The sequence below is a fragment of the Ambystoma mexicanum genome, chromosome 10 (assembly GCF_040938575.1).
Source record: "Ambystoma mexicanum isolate Mex_15411 chromosome 10, UKY_AmexF1_1, whole genome shotgun sequence".
NCBI classification, from domain to species: Eukaryota; Metazoa; Chordata; class Amphibia; order Caudata; family Ambystomatidae; genus Ambystoma; species Ambystoma mexicanum.
In genome coordinates, this window is record NC_090932.1 from 724325526 (window position 1) to 724346520 (window position 20995).

The window sequence follows — 20995 nt, forward strand, 5'->3', positions numbered from 1 at the left end:
ACTCTTGATTCGTGAAAAGTCAGATATGGCTGCTAGCAGGTTAGGGCCTGGATCTCACTCACACTCCTGGCAGAGGTGATGGTCACGAGGAAAGCCGGTTTCAATGAGAGGAACTTGAGAGAGGCCTGATGCATAGGCTCGAAGGGGGCCCCCCACGAGTCATCAGCACCACGTTGAGTTCCCACACCAGGGCAGGAGCCTTCAACGGCGGGAAAGATCGAAACAGTCCTTTGAGGAACTCCATGACAAGCCAGTGGGAGCAAAGAGAAGATCGTCCTGGAGACCTGCTGTAGCGGGAGATAGCCGCCAGATGCACCTTGACAGAGGCGTGCGCTAGCCCCACCTTGGCCAAGGACAACAAGTATGGAAGAATCTGCGGGCCGTGACCCTCAGGGGCTTGATCTTCTGCGACCGACATCACGTTGCGAGCTGCTTCCACTTGTGCCCATAGCACTTAAGAGTCGATGACGCTCTGGCCTTGGCAAGGACCTCCCTGCAGTTCGCGGGTAACACGTATCCCCCGAACTCTAGGGCTGCAGGAGCCAAGCCCTCCGGTTCAGCGTGCAGGATTGCGCCTCCTTCACTGGTGAGCAGATCTGCGACCACTGGCAGCCTGACCGGAGGCGACGTTGACAGGCTGAGAAGGACCGGGTGCCAAATCTGCCTCGGCCACGCCGGGGCGACGAGTAGCATCCTGCATCGGTACTGTTTGAGTTGATTGATGATGCACAGCAGGAGATGCAACGGAGGGAATGCGTACAGGAACAGGCCCTCCCACAGGAAGGAGAATGCATCCCACAGGAAGGAGAACGCATCCCCCATGCTCCTCGTCTGGTGGAACCTGCTGGCTAATTTCTGGCATTTTGAGTTTGACACGGTCGCCAACAGATCAATCTTGGCTCTGCCCCATTTGTGGAAGATGCGGTCCACCTGATCCTGCCCAAGTTCCCAATCGTGGTAGAAGCGCAGCTCCCTGCTGAGGCAGTCGGTGATGGTGTTCTTGACTCCCGCCAGGTGAAAGGGGATGAGGAACATCTCTTGGTCGACGGCCCAGTGCCACAAGTCCTGCGCCTCTCTGAAGAGCACTGGGGATTGGGTGCCCCCCTGCTTCCTGATTTAGAACATCGAGGTGGTGTTGTCCGTGGAGATCCTCACCACCTTGCCCTTCAGGGACGGAAGGAATGACTTGAGGGCCCAGAACACTGCAGGCAGCTCCATGATATTGATGTGGAGATCCTTCTCCTCCGGCAGCCACAGGCCTCTGGTGTGCAGACGTCCGGTATGGGCTACCCAGCCCTCCTGGGAAGCCTCTGTGGTGACCGTCTCCTGGTATGGGGGTTTTGGAACTTTGGTGATAGTAACTGTTTTGGAGTGTAGCAGTTGGAACTGTCAGCAATCCCAGTGTTATTTTCAAGTTTATGGACCCATCAAAGGAGTTTTGGTTCCTACCTATTGGATACTGTCCAGCCCATACGAAGGTGGTCTGTGGGTTTGGATCATCCACAGAGATATATGTCATGATAGAATGTCTGAGAACCTAGCATATTTATGCTCAGCGCCCTAAAGATCCCAAAGGCTGTCTGGTTAAGTATAGGAACTGATTGGCAGTTGTGGCCCTTGGAAACTCCCAACCTACAGTATGTCAAAAAATATGACAATCGGACCAGAAAGTGACAGTAGGTGATAGAATGTGTTCAGAGGGTTTGGGTCATGGTTTTTCTACAGAGGGAACAGAACTGTTGGTTGACAATTATGGTTGCATTTGGGTTAGCAGTATGCACCCCCAAGACATTCAATCTGCACTACAGAAACATAACATGACACACACATTCTATAGGCCAGTAGGAAGGGAAGGATTGCCAATTCTTGCCTTTGAAGTAGCATTTAATATGTCAATTTGTGCTACATTGTTTCCTGAATTTACTTGAAGTTATGCCCCAAGTCCACCAGATTTCCGATAGAAGTTGGCATACATTATAAAATCCATTTGTGACGGAGAGAGTAAAAATGTACCAGTCTACCACTTTGTACACGGCTTCTGATACATTGTGTATAGTTATAGATGGTATTGGTAAGGAACAAGTTACTTGCTTGTAACTGTTGTTCTCCAGCATGGGTCTGGCATGGATTCACATAATCATGAATATTCCCCGTCAGGCTGGGAATCCTCGGTAAAGAAAAAAACAGTTTCAGTTTCACTTCTGAACTGTCTTTCTCCTAACAACCAATCACTGGTCTCTGTGTCATCCTGTCCCCAGCCAATGACTGCCCTCTACCTAAGCCCCTCCTCTGGCAGCCATCTTCAGATTTGGTAGCACGTAAAGTGGCAGTAGGACCAAGAGAAGAGCCGCAGAGGTTTGCATGTGAATCCATGCCAGACCCATGCTGGAGAACAGTTACACGTAAGTAACTTGTTCCTTCTCCAGCATGGGGTCTGTCATGGATTCACATGCTCATGAATAAAGAATACATAGCAGTACACACATGCACAACCACGGGAGGTGGCAAGGCTCAACATTAAGCATCTCAACATTAAGCATCTCTTACCTCCTCACCGGGCTCACCTTCAAGCGAACAGGTTGCGCAGCACTGCTTGGCCGACTCTGGACTCCTCCCTAGAATCCCTGTCGACACAGTAGAACTTCGTGAAGGTGTGAGTCGACCTCCACGTAGCAGCCCTGCAGATGTCAAGCAGGGGCACACCAGATAGTTAACGCCATAGTTGCAGCGATCGCTCTGGTTGAATGGGCTCTCGGAAGGCCAGGGAACGGTCGGATTGCCAACCGGTGACGCAGCCGGAGAGCCACCTGGAAATGGCAGCCTTGTAGAGGGCCTTCTGATGATTCACAGGGCCAAAGTTCACAAAATGTTGCAACGTCTTCCGGAAACTCTTTGTGCGGTCTACATAGAACTTCAGCGCTCCAGCCACATCCAGCGAGTGCAAAGTCCTCTCAGCCGGCGACGAAGGCGTTGGGAAGAATACGGGTAACACCAAGGGCTCGTTTAGATGCAAGTCCGACGGCACCTTAGGCATGAAGGAGGGGTGCGTCCGTAGCACCACCCTTGTCTGGTGGAACGTCAAGTAAGGTGGTTTACAAGAGAGGGCCTGGATCTCTCCGACTGCTCGTGCGGAGGTGTAAGCCACAAGAAAAGCTGTTTTCCACTACAAAAATGTCAGTGGCGCCTAATGCATAGGCTCGAACGGAGGACCCATGAGCCTAGTAAGCACCACATTAAGCAACCACGCCCGGGCCGGAGCCTTTACCGGCGGGAACGAGAGAAATAGCCCTTTGACGAACTCCAATCGATGAGACCATAAGGATGATCGTCCAGGAGATCTTGTGTAGCAGGAAATAGCCGCCAGATGACTTTGCCAGTCCTGTCTTTGCCAGCGACAACAAATACGGAAGCACCTGCACAGCAGTGACTCGAAGAGGGTAGATCTTCTGAGTACGGCACCAAACGGCGAACCTCTTCTACTTGTGCCCGTAGCATTTGAGAGTAGATGACGATCTGGCCTTGGCGAGCACCTCCTTACAATCCTCTGGGAGATCATAGCTCGCAAACTCTAGTGCTGCAGGAGCCAGGCCTTCAGGTGCAGAGATCCTGGGTCGTGGTGCAGAATTTTCGCCTCCTTCCCTGGCAAGAAGATTTGCGACTGCCAGAAGATTGACTGGAGGGGATGCTGACATGTCCAGAAGGTTCGGTTACCATACCTGTCTTGGCCACTCCGGTGCGACGAAGATCATACTGCACCGGACCGTCTGAGTTGATTGACTAGTCGAAGAAGCAACAGCAACAGAGGGAACGCATACAGCAACAGGCCGTCCCAGGGGAAAGAGAATGCGTCCCCCATGCTTCCCGGCTGGGGAAACCTGCTGGCAAACCTCTGGCACTTGGTGTTCGTCGCCGTCGCAAACAGATAGATCTGGGGTTTGCTCCAACATGCGAACCACTTGGTCCTGCCGGAACTCCCACTCGTGGCAAGAACATAGCTCCCTGCTGAGAGAGTCGGCGACAGTGTTCTTCACTCTTGCCAGATGAAATGGGATGAGGAACATCCCCTGGGCCACGGCCCAGTGCCAAAGGTCCTGTGCCTCTTTAGAGAGCGCCAGGGATCTGGTTCCCCCTTGTTTCCGGATGTAGAACATTGTGGTGGTGTTGTCCGTGAAGAGCCGTACCACCTTGCCCTTGAGGGAAGGAAGTAAGTACTTGAGGGCCCATAACACTGCCCGCAGCTCCAACAGGTTGATGTGCAACGTCTTCTCCTCCGGTAGCCACAGGCCTCTGGCATGAAGACTTTCGGTGTGCGCTCCCCATCCTTCCAAAGAGATGCCAGTCGTGACCGTCTCCTGATGAGGTGGGGTCTGGAAATCTGCGCCTGCGGACAGATGTGCGCGCACTACCCACCACCATATTGCTCGACAAACTCTCGTCGAGTGTGATCATGTCCTCTAAGCTTCCCGACACTTGTATCCAACGGGTGTCGAGGAGCTCCTGCAGAGGACGCACCTGTAGCCTGCACAGTCGAATGAGGTATATGCATGACCATATAACAAAAATTATGGACCAATATATCAAAGATGACAGAGCACTACTGTTTTGGCAATTTAACAGCAAATGGTATTTATTTCATTTCATATCCATTTATAATTCTAAAAACGCAGCTCAAAAACTTCACCCATCAATCATACTCTTCTATTCTCATAGACACAAAATAATTCACTCAAATCCTCATAACAATGGTGTCTAATGTCACTGTATCACAATAGTCTAATACAAATTTCAACTTTAACCCATACTATTTAACAGATGTGTTCCTCTGTATCAATTACAGTAGGTCTAAACAGTCAACACGTGTTTCGGTTGATATTCAATAGGGCTGCAGATCATTTGCCCATTCAATTCTGTCAACCGTACTCAGGACAGATGTCCACTACCCGCTGTGTGTTGCCTCAAAAAATTGATGGGGTGAGCGACGTAATCTCTACTACAACGTAGTTGGAGTAGAGTAATGATACTCTAGGACAAATCCCTTTTACGCTCTATCTGGGCATACGTAAAATCGCAGATACTCTTGGTGCATCGTGCTTCTGAGGCCCATGTCATTTAGGCATCTGCTGGTTAATCAAGAATCAACAGCATCAGGTTTCATTACCATGCGCTGGTGATTTTGTATGTGGGCTCCCCGCCGCGTGGGGATTGGATAATTTTCGTCTCAAAAGTCGTGATATGTCCCTTCCAAAGTGAAAGAGTTCACTTTGAAGCTCCCCATTCAGAACAACTTCGGCAGTAAGTATTATCGCCAGCAGCGTAGGGCGTAGTGGCGATAGCATCTACTGCCTTCGACTGAACATCCTGGCAGAAATTAATGGTTCTCAGCCAGCCCCGCCCATGAAGGCTAACGCTGTTGCCCATTTGGCGGAATCATGTGTCGGCAATGTCAGTGGCCACTGTAATGGCGTGGTCCGAAGCCACCTCGCCTTCCTGTAGGATCTGCAATGCCTCAGACCTCTTGTCGTCGGGAAGGAAGTCCAAGAGGGGGACCATCTTGAACCAAAGTTCTCTGTCGAGGGCGTTAGAGGCCTTGATAGTTGTCGCCGCTGATGTGATAACTCTTCGCCCCATGACATCCAACTTCTTCCCCTCACTGGCCGGCGACGAGGAGGAGCCCGAAGACGACTTCTTGGCCGTCGCCGAAACCACAGAGTCTGGAGATGGCTGGGACTGTAAGCACTTGGGCGCAGAGTCACTGACGTCTTTTCGATGGGCTGGAAAGAGGATTCCCTCCTGGCAGGAATGGATACTCTCGCCTTTGGGGCCGTGCCCTGCGGATCGCCACGGCAGCCTTCGCAAGGGACGCCACCACTCCTTCGATGGAAGGTTGGGCCTTCGTCTGATGCACCTGGGCCTTCGCAGTCTTGGCCGAGTCCGTGGCCTTCACTTTAGGGGGAGGGTCGGGGCCCGCTCCTCGGTCTTCTCTGGAGGGCCAGTCTGGGTCTTCTCCAAGAGCTTGCAAGGATGGTCCGACTTCCTCTTCTTTGAAGATCCTGAGCGTTGGCTCGTGGTCGAAGGCGCTGTACTCGCCCTGGCCACCGAGCAGCCCATCACAACGGCGCTCTCGGAAGCAGTGGACTTGGAGTGCTTATCCTTATGTTTGGCACCGTCGGAGGGGTGTCCTCGAAGGTCTTAGAAGACCGCTCAACTTTCTTCTTCTGGGCAGGGGAGGCATGCTGTCGGGGCTCACCTAGAGCAGGTGCCTTGGTCTGCAGCCACTTGTTGAGGCGCTTGCATCAATCAGTCCGCGTGCGCGGCTCCATCTCCTGACAAGCCGCACAGTCATCCTCCATGTGCGTCGGGTCCGAGTGCAGGCAGTAAAGGCACAGGGAATGTCTGTTATCTGAAAAGACATTCCGTCTGTTGCAGACGGGGCAAACTTTGAAGAGAGGCGATGAGTCCTTCTCATCAGCCATGTCCACGCAGTGTAGGCCTTGAAGAAGATTCTGGAATCCTCCATGAAGAAACTGAACGAAAAATCACCCTTGAGGGGCGCTGAAGAATCCGAAAAATGGGTCACTGTTAATCGGAAGGTGGATCGATGGAGCTTGAGGCTCGATTGACCAAAAAAATAGAGCTAAACTCGGAGCTATAGCACTCGGACTCCCAACACTTGAACGTGCGGTAAACATCTGACGACTGCTACCAGAGGAGGGGCTTAGGTAGAGGGCAGTCATTGGCTGGGGGCAGGATGACCCAGAGACCAGCGATTGGTTGTTAGTAGAAAGACAGTTCAGAAGTGAAACTAAAACTGATTTTTTCTTTACCGAGGATTCCCAGCCTGACGACTGGGAATGTTCATGAGCATGTGAATCCATGCCAGACCCCATGCTGGAGAATGCAGGATTTCATTCCTAAAGTGTTTCAATGATTATAATATGTATAACATTGATTGCTGCGATTTACTGCTTTTGTAGCCATTTTTCTAACAAAAGGTACAGTTCATGTATGTACTGCTACTAGAAAGCCAGAAACCAGTATCTATGTTCATGATTAAATTATTGATGATGATACTGAACTGCAACTGGGAATCAACATACTGATTAAATTAAATGCCTAGTTATTGTATTGAGGAGTAGAAGGCGGCCTGAACTGGTTCCCATAAAATAAATATTAATTTAAGAGGGTATGAAATGATAAATTAATGTTTTTGAAATAAAGATGGTAGGACCAGAATTGCGAAAGAGGGGATTGTGGGAATATACAATAATTCCTTTCTTTTATATCTCTTCTATTTAATAAGGACAATGAAGTCATAAAAAAGACTAACTCTACAAACATTATGAGACCGCAGCCATTAGGGCTGCTGGCATGATTAAACGTTTTCACTTATCCAGAGACGCCTCAGAGCTAAGAGGTGATGCAAGACGATACAATAGTGAGGTTGTGTGGGCTACAGATGTGACGGAACTAATGGAAACATATGCAATGTCAAGCATTAGAGAAAGGCAGAAGGATAACGCCCAAGTCCAGACATTGAGAAGTTTTGCATCACATGAGTAGAAAATGACCGGTGCTATAGAAAGCAGAGACACTAGGGAGAGTTTGATCCCTGAAACAAGAGACTGCATCTTCCCATGACTAGAAGTCCAATCAAGGCTGAATGAGCCTATTGTGATATGAAGTTCGTTTATTTCAGCTCTAAAAACAGTGTAAAAGTGTGTGCTTTGGCGGCATAGGTTAGGTTGCTGTGTTGAAGTTTAGAAGGGGGCATGCTGCTGGTTACTGTAGTGTTTTGTAATGTACTAAACTGCCTGTTCCTCGCTACTCTTCCAAATCTTATTGTATGGACCCTTTCTTCCACACCAGGTCTCTTCATTCAGAGGAAGATTACAGCACCAAAAGGACATCCATTCATCACTCTCACTGGATCAATTCACACTCTCGGAACACACATAGTGCCGTCATGCCCAGGGGGTTCAATGAAACATCCCATTCAGGTCCTCATACATTGCAGTCACTCGTCTATACATTCACTAAGAATAAAAAACGGTCTCCTTAAAGTTACTCCACCTTCCCTAACAGTCCATCGCTTCCTCGATTCCCAATATATCCAAACTTTACTTTTTGAAGCTGCCAGTTGTTTACATTACACACTCCTCTCTATAAGGCAAGCGCTCACAATGGCACCTGTAAATCATCACTGGACAGCTCATTAGGGGTTTTAGTTGCTTTATACAATGCACAAGGCCCATTAATTTTTTTCGACAGCGGATAACCAAAACTAACAACCCAAAAGGGTGCACAGGATCAAGTACAATAAAAATAGTATTAGACCCTAAATAAAGATCTCACCTCTGCTGAATATCACAAGCCTGCTAAGGCAAGAAATAGGAATATACAATGACATTTTGGTTTATGTTCTATAACAGGCTGCCTATGATTTCCAGACAAAAAGAGGATTATGGCAATCTGTAAACAATACATATTTTATATAATCATACCTGAGAGGAGTTTCTATCAGAGACAGAAATGTGGTAAACTGAGAAACAATTATTGACTTGATTGCTGGATCCTTCTTCCTTAGGTTTATCAGCGCGTGCATAAGAGCATCTACCTGTAGAAATAATTAGGAGACGGATATGACAATTGATCTGCACATTGTAAACCAGAAATCACTGAACAAAGGTTTACCTAAATGGTTGCATTTGTGACTATTTTCCCCATCTTATTATAGAATACATTTGACAAGATTATGTATATAGATGCATAAAAGTGGTACAATTAAACTTTATGCTAGCTAGGACAGTCATATGACAGCATAATCTAAGTGGGTGGGGGATCACAATTGGCTGGAAGAAGAAACTTTATAATGGATGTGACCTTCCTACCATGCATTAGAAATCTTTTCAAAGATATGTCCACTGGAGACTGAAATACGATGGGGGCGGGTGGAAGAGGGCAATGTGGGAGCAAAGGCAATACCCCATTATGAACCACCAAAATGAAACAGAGATTGGAAGTGATAGTTTTCCGGCCCACAATACAGGAGGCGTTTCAGTCTTTCACCAAGGAATTGTGAACCAGGACATGATGGAGGCCTCTTTCCATTAGATCAATATGTCAGCGGGAGGTATGAATCGCTGGTTGAAATGCAGTGCTAGGAATGCCTAGACAGGATAGTAAATACATAAATATTCTGTAGTTTTGTCAGCTTCTATTATTGCTATAGCAGGCAGCCAGATGATTTGCCTGGATGACACTTTGAATTACCTTCGTGGCTAGTGAACGAGGGCTAGCGGAAGAAGCCCTTGTTGGTTGTCTGCTGCTTTTTTCTAGACACACTTGGAGAGTTAACTGGCTGCCTGTTGCGGTTTTACCGAAGCCACAAAAAACCACTAAATGTACTATCCTGCCTAGAAGAGGAGCCTGACTGAAAAGGCTTTGGCTGACCTGCATTGGCAGTTTGTATGGAGATTTTTTCTTTTTGGTAAGATCCTTGTCTGGGCTTGGGTGGAAACAAGGGATTACAAATCATATACTGAACATCCTAGGCACATTAAGCAGCCATGAATTAAGCCTAGTGCTGCATTTCAGCCAGAGGCCTCCATCATATTCTGGGATAAGATTCGAGCCTCTAGCCAGACAAACGCAGCTAACCAGTCAGGTAGAAGGTTGTTCAGATATTTGACCAGTTCTGCAAAACACTGTTCAACCGCCACCAGTATGGCATCTGCATTGGCCCAACATCAGTGACGAGCTGAATTGAAGTACACTACCTTTTCATCAAGCAGTTGAAGCTTGCTTTCTCTAATAGGAGAACGAAGATTGCCTCAAGCCCAAAGGAGAAGGTTTAAGTAACTGTATTGTGATTGCTACCATGGAAGAGTGTGGCTGATGATGCCCGAAAAAGGCACACATTATCGACAGCAGGTGCCTATGCCCAAGATCCAGTTTCCTGCTAACCAGCAATGGACACTGTCTTTTGCCACATGTTGGGAGACAGTGACAAGTACACATTTTTACATAGGTATATATGTCCTATCTGTAACTCTGAGCGCTAGGACACCTGAAAATACCAGAGTTTCTTATTCCTCAACAGCCCATCCCTACCATCATGACTCATTGCCAACCACGCTCCTCACCAGAAACATCATGGACACCACATTGCAGCAATCTCACTCATGTCACCATAGATACTATCAGCATTCTATCATTCACAACTACAAGAAGACTGATGCTCACCAATGTCCACTCAGCAATCAACCATGCAGCTGCCATCACCGACATAATCACTGCACATAACCTAGACTCAAGAAGGAGAAATGACATACCGTAATGCTCTTTCTATGGATTCTTCTCCCACAGATTCCTCATCAGATAGCTATACATTCCAGCATCAGCTGCTCTGAAAATTCTTTTGACGGGCGTAGTGCACCTCGACTCGCCCGGTGATCTGTCTTGCCTCAATGCCTCCCCGCCGTCAGCTGCAGACGTGGCTTTGGTCATACATATATTGCGTCACTACGCCCCTGTAGCTCAATTCCCACCCCACCACCCTGACCCGAGCTCAGCCACTATAGAAGAAAACTAACAATATGGCAAAACAGCCAAACGTGAAAAGAAAATGAAACCCCAACTGGGATTTTGGTTGTTGTGCGAAATAGGGACTGCAGAAGGAGTGCAGCACTGAACCAAACGAGGTCAATAGCCCTTGAAATCATAGCTCACCTCTACCTCCCAAGAGGAAAACAACCACTGACCACAGACACTTTCATAGCGGCGTTGGATGGGAGGGGTGATGAGGAATCTGCGGAAGAAGAATCCATAGCAACAACATTACGGTAAGTAATTTCTCCTTCAATGGATTGCCTTTCTCCCGCAGATTCCTCATCTGATGGACTCCCCAAGCAGTATTCGTGTTGGAGGTGGCATGAAAGAATTCACAGCAAAAGATTCTGCTGAACCGCCCTTTCAAAACGAGCATCGGCCCCGTGAGCGGCGTCCAGCTGTAGTACTTGGTAAAGTTGTGCAGCAAGGACCATATTGCCGCGCAGAAAAGGTCCTTCCTTCACTGGTTCTGTAGGGGTCGGTACCCCTCTGGTGGAATGGGCTCTGGTGCCCGGAGGGAACTCTTTCCGCACGTTGTGAAAACACTCGGAGATGCAAGGTATGATCTACTGTGAACATCCTGATCGTAAACATCTTGAAGGGGGGTATATGGGACAACTCAAGGAGCTTTCTGGCATTTGTAGATCTCGTTCAGGCTTTCGATCAGGTGGGCCGATCATGATTATGGAACAAACTCTCGAATTGGAACTGTTCGAGGTCCCTTTTGGAACATCCAGTTCTCCTGCACTCCAACACTAGTCTGAGGGTAAGATTGAACCAGAGCGGCCAACTGTCTCAAGAGATAAAAACATTGAGAGGCCTAAAAGAAAGATGCACGTTGTCACCTGTTCTTTTTAACCTCTTTTTTGGCTGATCTTGATCAAACATTGAACATAGCAAGAAGTATTCCTCCCTGTATAGGTGGGGTTCATCTAAGCGGCTTTCTCAATGCAGACAATTTGGTATTAATAGACCAAACGGCTGTTGGCCTGCAGAGACATCTGTATAAGCCAAGGGGTTACGTGGAGGAGAACGACATTCCGATAAATACTGGAAAACCTAAGAATCTAGTGCTGGGAAACCCAAAATGTCTAAATTAAAATTTCTGTGGCGTCTGGGATCAACACGAATTGAACAGGTCATATCATTCAGATACCTGGGAGTACTGATTAATAGTAGCAGTTCCGAAGCCCCAACATTGGTATCCTTACACCAAAAGTAAAAACATTGGCAAGCATGTGTTTTGGCAAAAAGACGCATATCAATGTCCTGGAAGTTGAAGACGGGGCCACAAAATTGTCTATTCTATAAAGACTTTGAGCTGTGGAGTACTGCAGAGAGCACTGCTGGGTACAGGGCCCTGGGAGATGGAAGCTCAAGAGCCCTCAGAATATTGCTGCATGGAACGCATTTCTTTTAGCAATGTTCCAGCCATCAGACAATAAACCCCTGTGAATGCTGGTCTAGGTTTACATTGCATCTTGGATTGGATGAACTTCCTGATGATATGTGAAAGAGTATGGACGCGCCCTGGATTGCTTCGAGTCAACTGGACTAATCTGTGCCTATCCCTGTTGGAAACACCAATAGATCCCCTGACAGATGCGTGCTGACCTCTGCAGATTTACCCAATGATGTTATCCCTGGGTGCTTTTTTTGTTCTTTTTTATGTTGTCTTTCTTTAGTTCGGGTTACATGTTATATATATGTTGTTTGCATCTTAGACTGGTTCACGCTGGCGCTTTCGAGCTGAAATCTAAACAATGGAATTGTACAAATGTGATTGTATATTTCAATTAAAAAAAGGAGTTTAAAATAAATAGTACTGGGACCACGGATGCCCGCAGGAGCCATTGAAGAGACCGCACCCGCTGTCTGACCTCGGGTTCCAGAAAAATGCAGGCAGCCTTGAGACGGTTAGGCAGAATCCTGGGCAGTGCCCTTAGGGACCACTACACAAGATTAAAACTACAGGTGGTAGTACAATTTCACCTTTGGTACAAGCCTGTACTACACAGAGTGGTAGCAGTAGCAGAGCAGCCAGACTTATCTCAAGAGCAAATGAGCAGTAGCAGAGATTACACAAAGGACTACAATTACTGTGACTCATGTAAACACGGACTCAAGGTTTCTGGTTAAAAAGTAAAAGTACATTTATTTTTAGACCATCTGTTCACAAAACACTTCACTTCTATTAAATTAAAACCACATTTCAAATACACTACACACAACCAGTTCCCCTTGTGCAGAACAATTCAAGATAAGTACCTTTGGATTTGAGAGACCGGTGTTGTGAAACAAAAACGTTACCAGGGGTTGTTACGCGATCACTTTTTGACAGTAATGACAGTTTGGTCTTACGAAAGAGAAGCATACCCGCGAGAAGAAATGTTACTGTAGTCAAACACACTTATCACATGAATTAATACAAGAGAGTTGGGGGCCAAAATCATAGGCAATACTTTTGTCAAGGCAGATAGAATCAAGAGACACTTTCTAAAACGTAGATAAAAGTCAATAGGCCTGCGCCAGTGTCAATGGGACAGAGGTCCTGTTGTCGAGGATCACAAGGTTAGACCAGTTCACGATTCAGGATTGTCAGGAGTACTTAGATATTGGCAAAAGTTATAAGAGGGAAGGAAGATAAGGACAAGCCTTGGTGAGGAGAAAAGGGTTCACCCTAGTTCCTCGAAGTCAGACACAGAACCTTATTCGTATGAAGAAAAGCTGGTGCCACGGCAGTTGTTCCAGGTAGTTCCTGCAGACTCACGGTTCCTGACGCTTCAGTCGTGGGGACAAGAAGGACGACGTCTGGAGCGATCTGCACTACCCAGGGATGAGGCCAGCAGCAGCAAAGCAACGGTGAATAAAAGGTGCGCTTCTTTAAAACAGGACAGGCTCCTCAGATGGCTATCCGACCACTACAGCTGTGTGCAGCGATTTCAACCAAGAAGAGGATCCTCTGGCTGTAGAAGGTGAGCTGGTTGATCCCACCAGGCTCAAGGGAAGAAGAGTCCGGACTGGATCTTCTCTTGTTGTTGAAGGGTAGATATCTTAGGACTGCAGCAGGGCATCACCGGGACTCGGGAGTTGCAGCAGCAGTCTTCTTCTCCGCTTCTCTTCGGTTCCTTGCAGTTCCAGTGGCGACTCTGACTTCCAGGCCAAGAGTCCTGCCTTTTATGCCAAAATCCCCCATTCACACAGCCCGGACAACCACCTCAGCCAATCAAGACAAAGTGTGACTTGGATTTCCAAGGAGACCCTGTGCAGGGGGTGACTACACCCCTCCCTCACATTCAGCCCACCGAGACACCCAGACGCCAAAGGAGGGCTTCTGGACAGAAGCCCGACAAAGGTCGGCGAACAAAGGAGGCAAACCTGGTTTGCCGCGCAAAGTAAAACACAAGAAGGACTTTAACAAAAAGAAATGGCGGTAAAACCCAACCGGAGCCAAAATAAAAAGTATTTGGTCAAGCGGGTTTAAGTTCGAGGCTAATACAATAGAGTAAAACAGCACCACGTTTATATAGTATAATCATAGTAGAAAAGATAGGGTAGATACCACTTCCACCAGCCAAGTCTTAGTGTTAAGAGAGCAAAATAAAGCTCAGAGAGGCACAGACAAAAAGGGATAGGAACTAACCCTTTCCAATACTCCCATGTAAGATGGGGTGTACTGGGTCTGTAGTTTAAAGTGACTATATAAAGTTAATGGCAACTTTACATGTTTCTGTGGGACAGTAGTCAGCCCCAGAAAAATGGAGTCAGTCGGAAGTCTCAAAGACAACCCTGCGTCACTGCACTGAAGGTGCTGTGTAACACACAAATAGTGGGGCTCGTGGAGTGGTGTAGCTCCAGAGCCCAAGATCACACATAAAGTAGAAATACATATGGCAAAACACATGTAAGAGTGGGAAAAAAGGCTCTCACTCTTACCAGGTGGAAAAAATAAACTCCAGAAATCCAGCAAAGCTGCTGAGGGACTCGGGTGAGGGAAATTAGCCATAAATGAGAATTCTCCCTAACAGAGACCTAAGAGGCGGAGGAAGGAAGCTGCTGAGCGTGGCTCTGGAAGAGCTGAACCATTTGTCCGAAGCTGGGTGCCCGATCCACGGGAAGCAAATCCTACCTCACCCGATTGTCTAGGACTGCTCCGATAAATTGGAGCCTCTGTGCTCGTGTCATGTGGGACTTTGCAAGTTCAGGGAGAAGCCCAGCCTGTGGACTAGCAAGCAGGTGTCCTCTAGTTGGGCCAAAACCTACTTTGTCGACCTTCCCAGGATCAGGCAGTCGTCCAGGTACGGAAATGTACGCCCGATCTCCTGAGGTGGGCCGCGACTACCGACATAAGCTTGGTGAAGGCCGTTGGAGTACATGTCAACGCAAAGGGGACCACCTTGAAGTGGTAGTGCTTGTCCGCTATGAGGAATATCAGGAACTTCTAAGGCATCGTAACAGCGATTGAAGGTCGTTTCACTTACACACTTGCACTGTGATGGAATCTGCAATTTCCTCCACAGCATTGCGAGCAGTCCTAAGCTCTTCCTGGTGAAGGAGGTATGATTTGCTTCCTGGAGGAGGCGGACACGGCGGCTGTCACGTGACTGATCATGTGACCATCTGCGGGCATAAACTGCCAGCCCAACCACCCTCATGGCATTAAGCCTGCGCTAGTGAAGGGAGCATCCGTGGCACTGTTTCACTGTTTGCTGCTTTGCTGGGCGCTGGCAGCCCCCCTAAGAACTTCACTATTTCCCAAAACACAGACTTTCCCCAAAAGACATCCGACAACGCAAATTTCAGCGCTGCAGAGATACCGGACCAGCGGAAACCAGATTATACTGAGGGTGTGGTGCGCTGACGGTGCGACCACCCGGAAATGTCCGATTCGTCAGATAGGTGGCTGCGGAGAGGCCCATCACGGGAAGACTGAGGGATGGATCTGCGCAGTCCCATCAAACCGTCGTCCCGAGCAAAGCGGCTCACATCTGCACCAGCTTGTATGCAAATGCAGGCTCAAGTGGAGCTATCCGGTAAGTCATTTTCGGCCAGTATGGACAGGGTTCCCAGCATTGAAAATATCGAAAACTCTAAGAATTGATAATGAGGACACTTCAGATTTGTGCAGATTCCAACCCTGAACGAATCACAGGTGGTAGGACCCCTAACTTAAAACCTAACATGCCACTGAATGTACCGGACGACCCTAACATACTGCTCAAGTGTCCAGCATTCGAGCTGTCAGAAGGCGAGTCTGCGCCCGCCCCAATAAGTCAAGCGCACAAATTGATCTGCTTGAAAGGAAGGAAGCTGACAGCAGGCAAGAAAGGTTGCCCCAGCCCAGCATTGAATGCTGAGGGGAAAGAACCTTCAGACAACTCCCTCCCCGTGGCCTCGGCCAGGGACATCGGCGGGACTCCAATAGCACCAATTGAAAAATCACCAGATTTGGAGAAAACATGCGAAGTCAGCCGGGGGGATAGGGACACGAGGGACGAGAAAGGAGATGAGGGGGAAGAAAAAGCCTCTTCTATGGGGCCAATCCAGGCCCAGGTTAAAGAGAAGGTTTGAGGCACCTCATTCTTGGAAGAGGGGAAATCCAGCGAAACCATCACAGCAGGAAGTCATATCCCTTGGCTAGACACTAACATGCCTATAGTCTTTGACCAAGTGACCCCAGATGCAGTGCCCCTCGCGGAGTGTCACAATGGTTTGAAAAGCCCACTTCAGATTGAAAATACACAGATCGATGTACACCCACATAACGATGTCTGGCAGACAGTCCACAAACTATCAGTACCGCACAGACACCACAATTCAAAGCATCGAGGAGCATGAAGCGTCAGATTCATCATCAACACATAAAAAGTACCCTCAAGCGATGAGCAATCAAAACTTAGAAGCAAGGACCATACCAGCACAGAATATAATGAGCCCCCTGGCAAATAAAGACAGGAGGGAGAAAGAAACCCAGCCTCAAGTATCCGATAAAGCAAGACCCATAGAGGACTCACCTGGCACCTCAATCCTTGAAAGCGCTGATGAATGGACTTTGCCAAAAAAAAGGAAATGGAACGAAACCCAGCCCAACATCAAGGCAAGGAAAGACCCGGAAAAAATACATTGATAGAACAAAAGGCGGAGATAGGCTGGACATTGTTGCCTAATAACAGGAATTTTAGAAAACAAAGTGGCACAAGGAAAAATAGCATATCAAAACCATCAAATCATGATATGATGGAGAAATTCTTTAAGAAGAAAACCTCTGAGTCAAATAAAACACCCAATGATATTTCGGATAGCGATATGTTGGAGCGCGTCAACACACTTTATCAGCGAATCCTGTCAGTCGAAAATAACCAGATTCAGCAGGACATCTCCGCCACAAAATCAGCTACAGAATCAAGAAAGGATTACCAACTACACCCAACATCAACACCGATAAAATGGCACTTTGGACAAAATCCAAAGCATTTGGCCCATTTAAACTCCACAAATAGAACTGTTTCTTTGCCATATTCGAATGATAAACGGGGAAAAGCAGCAGATGTCTACACTATGCAAAAAGATCAATTAGAAACACCTCAAAATCATACGATAGGGCAAGAACCGCCGGACATTGAGCGATCTAACGATCATGAAGGCGCCAGAGATATGGCAATAATAACTGGGGAAAGAGGACCCCAAGCGGAGGCAAGGGAAAAAGTACCCGGGACCAAAGAGAAAATATCGGACGCCCCGCCAACTGCTCCTTTGAGCCAAAAACCACCGCGGAGAAACACGCAACAAGTTCTGCATAGACAAGAAGACATTTACTCGCCCCAAAGAAAACAACATGGACAAAGCGATTCCTCTCAACTAAAAGATACCCCAGGAAAAAAATCAGATCTTCTTAACATAATGGCTACAGTCACAATTGCACTGGCGCCATTTAGCAAGTTGTATGAAAGCATCAACGATACTTTAAAAGACCAAACAACAATGATTGCTTTGATGCACACTAAGATGCATTTCTCAAGGGTTATATTATGGCAAAAGGGTGGGGCACCACGGAAATTTGAAACCAAAATCTCACACAACCTGGAAATTAATCACCACTACAAAATTTCCCTCGGAATGCACCAGGAAAGGCAACCAAGGATTACAACGAAGTTGCAACGCAAACAAACCTGACGAGTCCTCAAGTCCCTCCACTTAACATGAGCATGTTACCGGAAGGCTCAGGAGGAATCGAGAACATCTCTGCCCCCCAAATAGCAAGCACGGTTGGATCAAAAAATCAACAAAAATGTCCCGTCAAGATGGGGACAAAAACAAAACTATTGCAAAAACAAGTAAAGGAAATGGATGTATCACGAGGGGAGAAGATGCGGTCTTCAAGATAACAGAAGAAACTTCAGAAGGCTAGAGAAAAAATAAAACAATTAATACGCAGAATCCTTTTTCCTACGGTATCTTTAGTCGAACCAAATGGCCAAAGGACCGGGCATATTTACAAAAAACATCACGAGACCAAGGACATAGGAAAAAGGGGCCAACAATTAAAAAAAAACATTAATGCCGAATCTGGGGCCTTGAATCAATGACCCGGAAGGCAAAGATTATGATGAAAACCATTCAACAGTCATGGTGGATGATTCTTCATCCTCCATAAGGGACTTGTTGAATTTAAGCACGTACACAATCTCAGAGGCCGATTCGGAATTGAAAAGGAAAGCAAACCCCAATGGAAAAACTTTTTTACACGAAAAACCAAAGAAGAAAGTTTTTATAATCGAACCAGCCTCATCTGAAAATGAAGCAAAGCAGCAAAATAAAGTCAAAAGCGCTTTCGAGATTAGAAGGAGCCCGAGAAAGGTGGTGGCCCCTTTTCCAAGATTGCCAAAAGAAATCCGAAAAATAGCCAAAAGTAAAGAAAAAAAATCAGTGACCGACAACTCTCCCCGCTCAGAAAAAGACTGATAAGGGAGACAAGGAAACCATCTAGAAGATCCCCAGATGACTCCACTTGTGAGGAGAAAGTAAGAAGCAAATGGCGCTCTATTAAAGAGAGAAGCATTTCACCTAAAAAACAAAGAGAAGGGCATGAAAGGGGTCATAATCCAAAAGCTGAAATGTCAAAGAAAATTCAGAGCAAATGCATTTTTAAGATACAGAGAACAAAAAAAATCAGACAAGCTGACGCTGAATAGAAATACAATTATGGGCTTAGCCCAACAAGTTCCAAATCTTCGACAACTGAAAAATGAGGATATTTGGATAGCCGAACCTTGCCAAACAGGCAGAAGAGATTGTTCTTACCTTCATATTAAATCAAAAATCATACAAAATCAATTAAAAGAGGAAGAACAGAGGCTGGACATTTTGGGATACGAGCTGGCGGAAGAAAAACAAGAGCCCATCGGAAAACAAAACAAACAAATCACAAAGGCTCAGTGGAAATCGCTCGGTAATACCACGTGAGAGGGTAAGGAGTGAAGACTTAAAAAGAAAGAAGGCCAGCCCGAGTAGGGCCGTCAAGATCAGTAAAAGGTGGTATACAATTAAGGAAACATAAGGAAAGCGAGGTAAAAAGGGAAAGGGAAAACAGATACTTATAAAAAAAAGAGCGATCCAAAAAAATGGACTTGGACTGCACCACAAACAAGAAGTAACACAGGCAACTAGCCATCAGATAATGACAGGGAAATCTTGGAGGAGGATGCGACAAGCACAGCTGAACAGGGAACCCCCACACTCATTCAAATGACATCTTGGAACACACGAGGATTCAGCCACTTGACAATCCCGAATGATGCAGACTTGGATTCAAGAAACATGGCTCATGACAAGGCCTTTTTTAGATGGCTATGTCACAATACTAACTCCAGCAAAAAAAAGGCCCGACAGGCCGGCCAATGGCAGGCCTAGTAACTGCAGTCCGTTCAGGATCAGGCCTCGAAATTTTGCGCACAGATATCATCCTCGCCATTTATTCAAGCCGTAGTACTTTCATGGAAAAGAAGAAAGAATATGGAAGAATATATGGCCATGGAAATCATTGTCCTAATAAACACATATTGGAACCCGGAGGCCATCACAAATACAGAATATCTAACCACACTGATACCTTAGATGAAGCCTCTGCAAATTTCCATTTGGATCATATTATAGTCACTGGGGACTTCAATGCAATCTGTGCAGACATAGGAGACCAAAAAAAGCACCTTGCATGAACTGCCCCAATTTTGGAAAGAGGTAAACTGCTAGAACAATGGATGGCTGGAAAAGATCTCCACAATCTTCACTGGACCCGTCATAGCTCAAACATGAACACGCCTACTTGGGAACGTAATATGCAAATCAGCACAATAGATCATACATACGTGTCCACAGAAATTTTGGGGCTTATAGAAAACTTTACAGTCATTAGAAATTCCAACAGCGACCATAATATTCAAAGAACATGCTGGAGAACCTCAAAAGATAGGAAAGCAAAAATGCAACATGAAATAGAACCGGAAAACCAAGGTAACAGAGTGAAGCTTTCTGAAAGAGCAATCCAGTCTATAACAAACAAGTATCTTGAAAACTCGTTAATCAAAACGAAAAATAACAAAGCCATTGACTATACTGCTTTTCTTCAAGACCACACAACAAAAAGAGGAAACTATCCTGAAAGAACGAAGCCTCATCATCATCATAGCTACAACATACAGCTGGTAGCGAAAAGAAAAATCCTGTGGCGACTAACCAGAATTACCAAAAAATCTCTGACGCTGGAAAATGAATTAAGACTTAAGCAGGCCAAGATACAGTATAGACACTGGCTGACACAGCGAAAACATGCCCTCTATCAAAAAGATGCTGAGGCAATGCTCATAGCCATACATGGAAAAAACGCGAAAGCTTTCTGGTCGCTCATCAGAAACACCAACAGCTCAACAGAGGACGTCTTGATGACTACTGTTGGGGAAGCTAAATGGGTCTCACATTTTACCAGTCTATACAAATCTCCAGAATTAAGAAGAGAGGAAACCTCGACACGGAGCAAGGCAAAATAGGGGATCCCGGAGGATTTCGAAACAATCCTACTAAAAATCAAGAAATTGTCAAACTCAAGAGCACCCGGCCCTGACGGGATGTGCAACTTAGAATTGAAGAAAAACCCAGAAGCCTGGGCAAATTTAATGAGCGAAATTTTCAAACAATGTAACAACACAAGAGAAATTCCAGCCTCTTGGAGAGAAGCCACGGTAATTCCTTTCTTCAAAAGAGGTGCAAGGGACGACCCAGCCCAATACCGGCCGATTGCACTATTGGATGTAATCAGCAAGATGTTTGGGTCTCTGGCTCTGGACGCCTTTCAGACGTGGCTAAAAGCAGCCGATGTGGCCGATCCTTTTCA

At 46.7% G+C, this 20995-nt stretch overlaps 1 protein-coding gene across 3 annotated transcripts in view; it reads right to left on the minus strand.

Annotated features, from left to right (window-relative positions):
* The window catches only part of HLTF (helicase like transcription factor), a 1760895-nt gene that overhangs the window by 171280 nt on the left and 1568620 nt on the right, over positions 1 to 20995 (minus strand). For all 3 annotated transcript variants that reach the window (XM_069618321.1, XM_069618322.1, XM_069618323.1), the window contains one exon: positions 8502 to 8614. In XM_069618321.1, coding sequence (XP_069474422.1) covers positions 8502 to 8614 — 113 coding nt within the window. The remainder of the gene's footprint in view (positions 1 to 8501; positions 8615 to 20995) is intronic.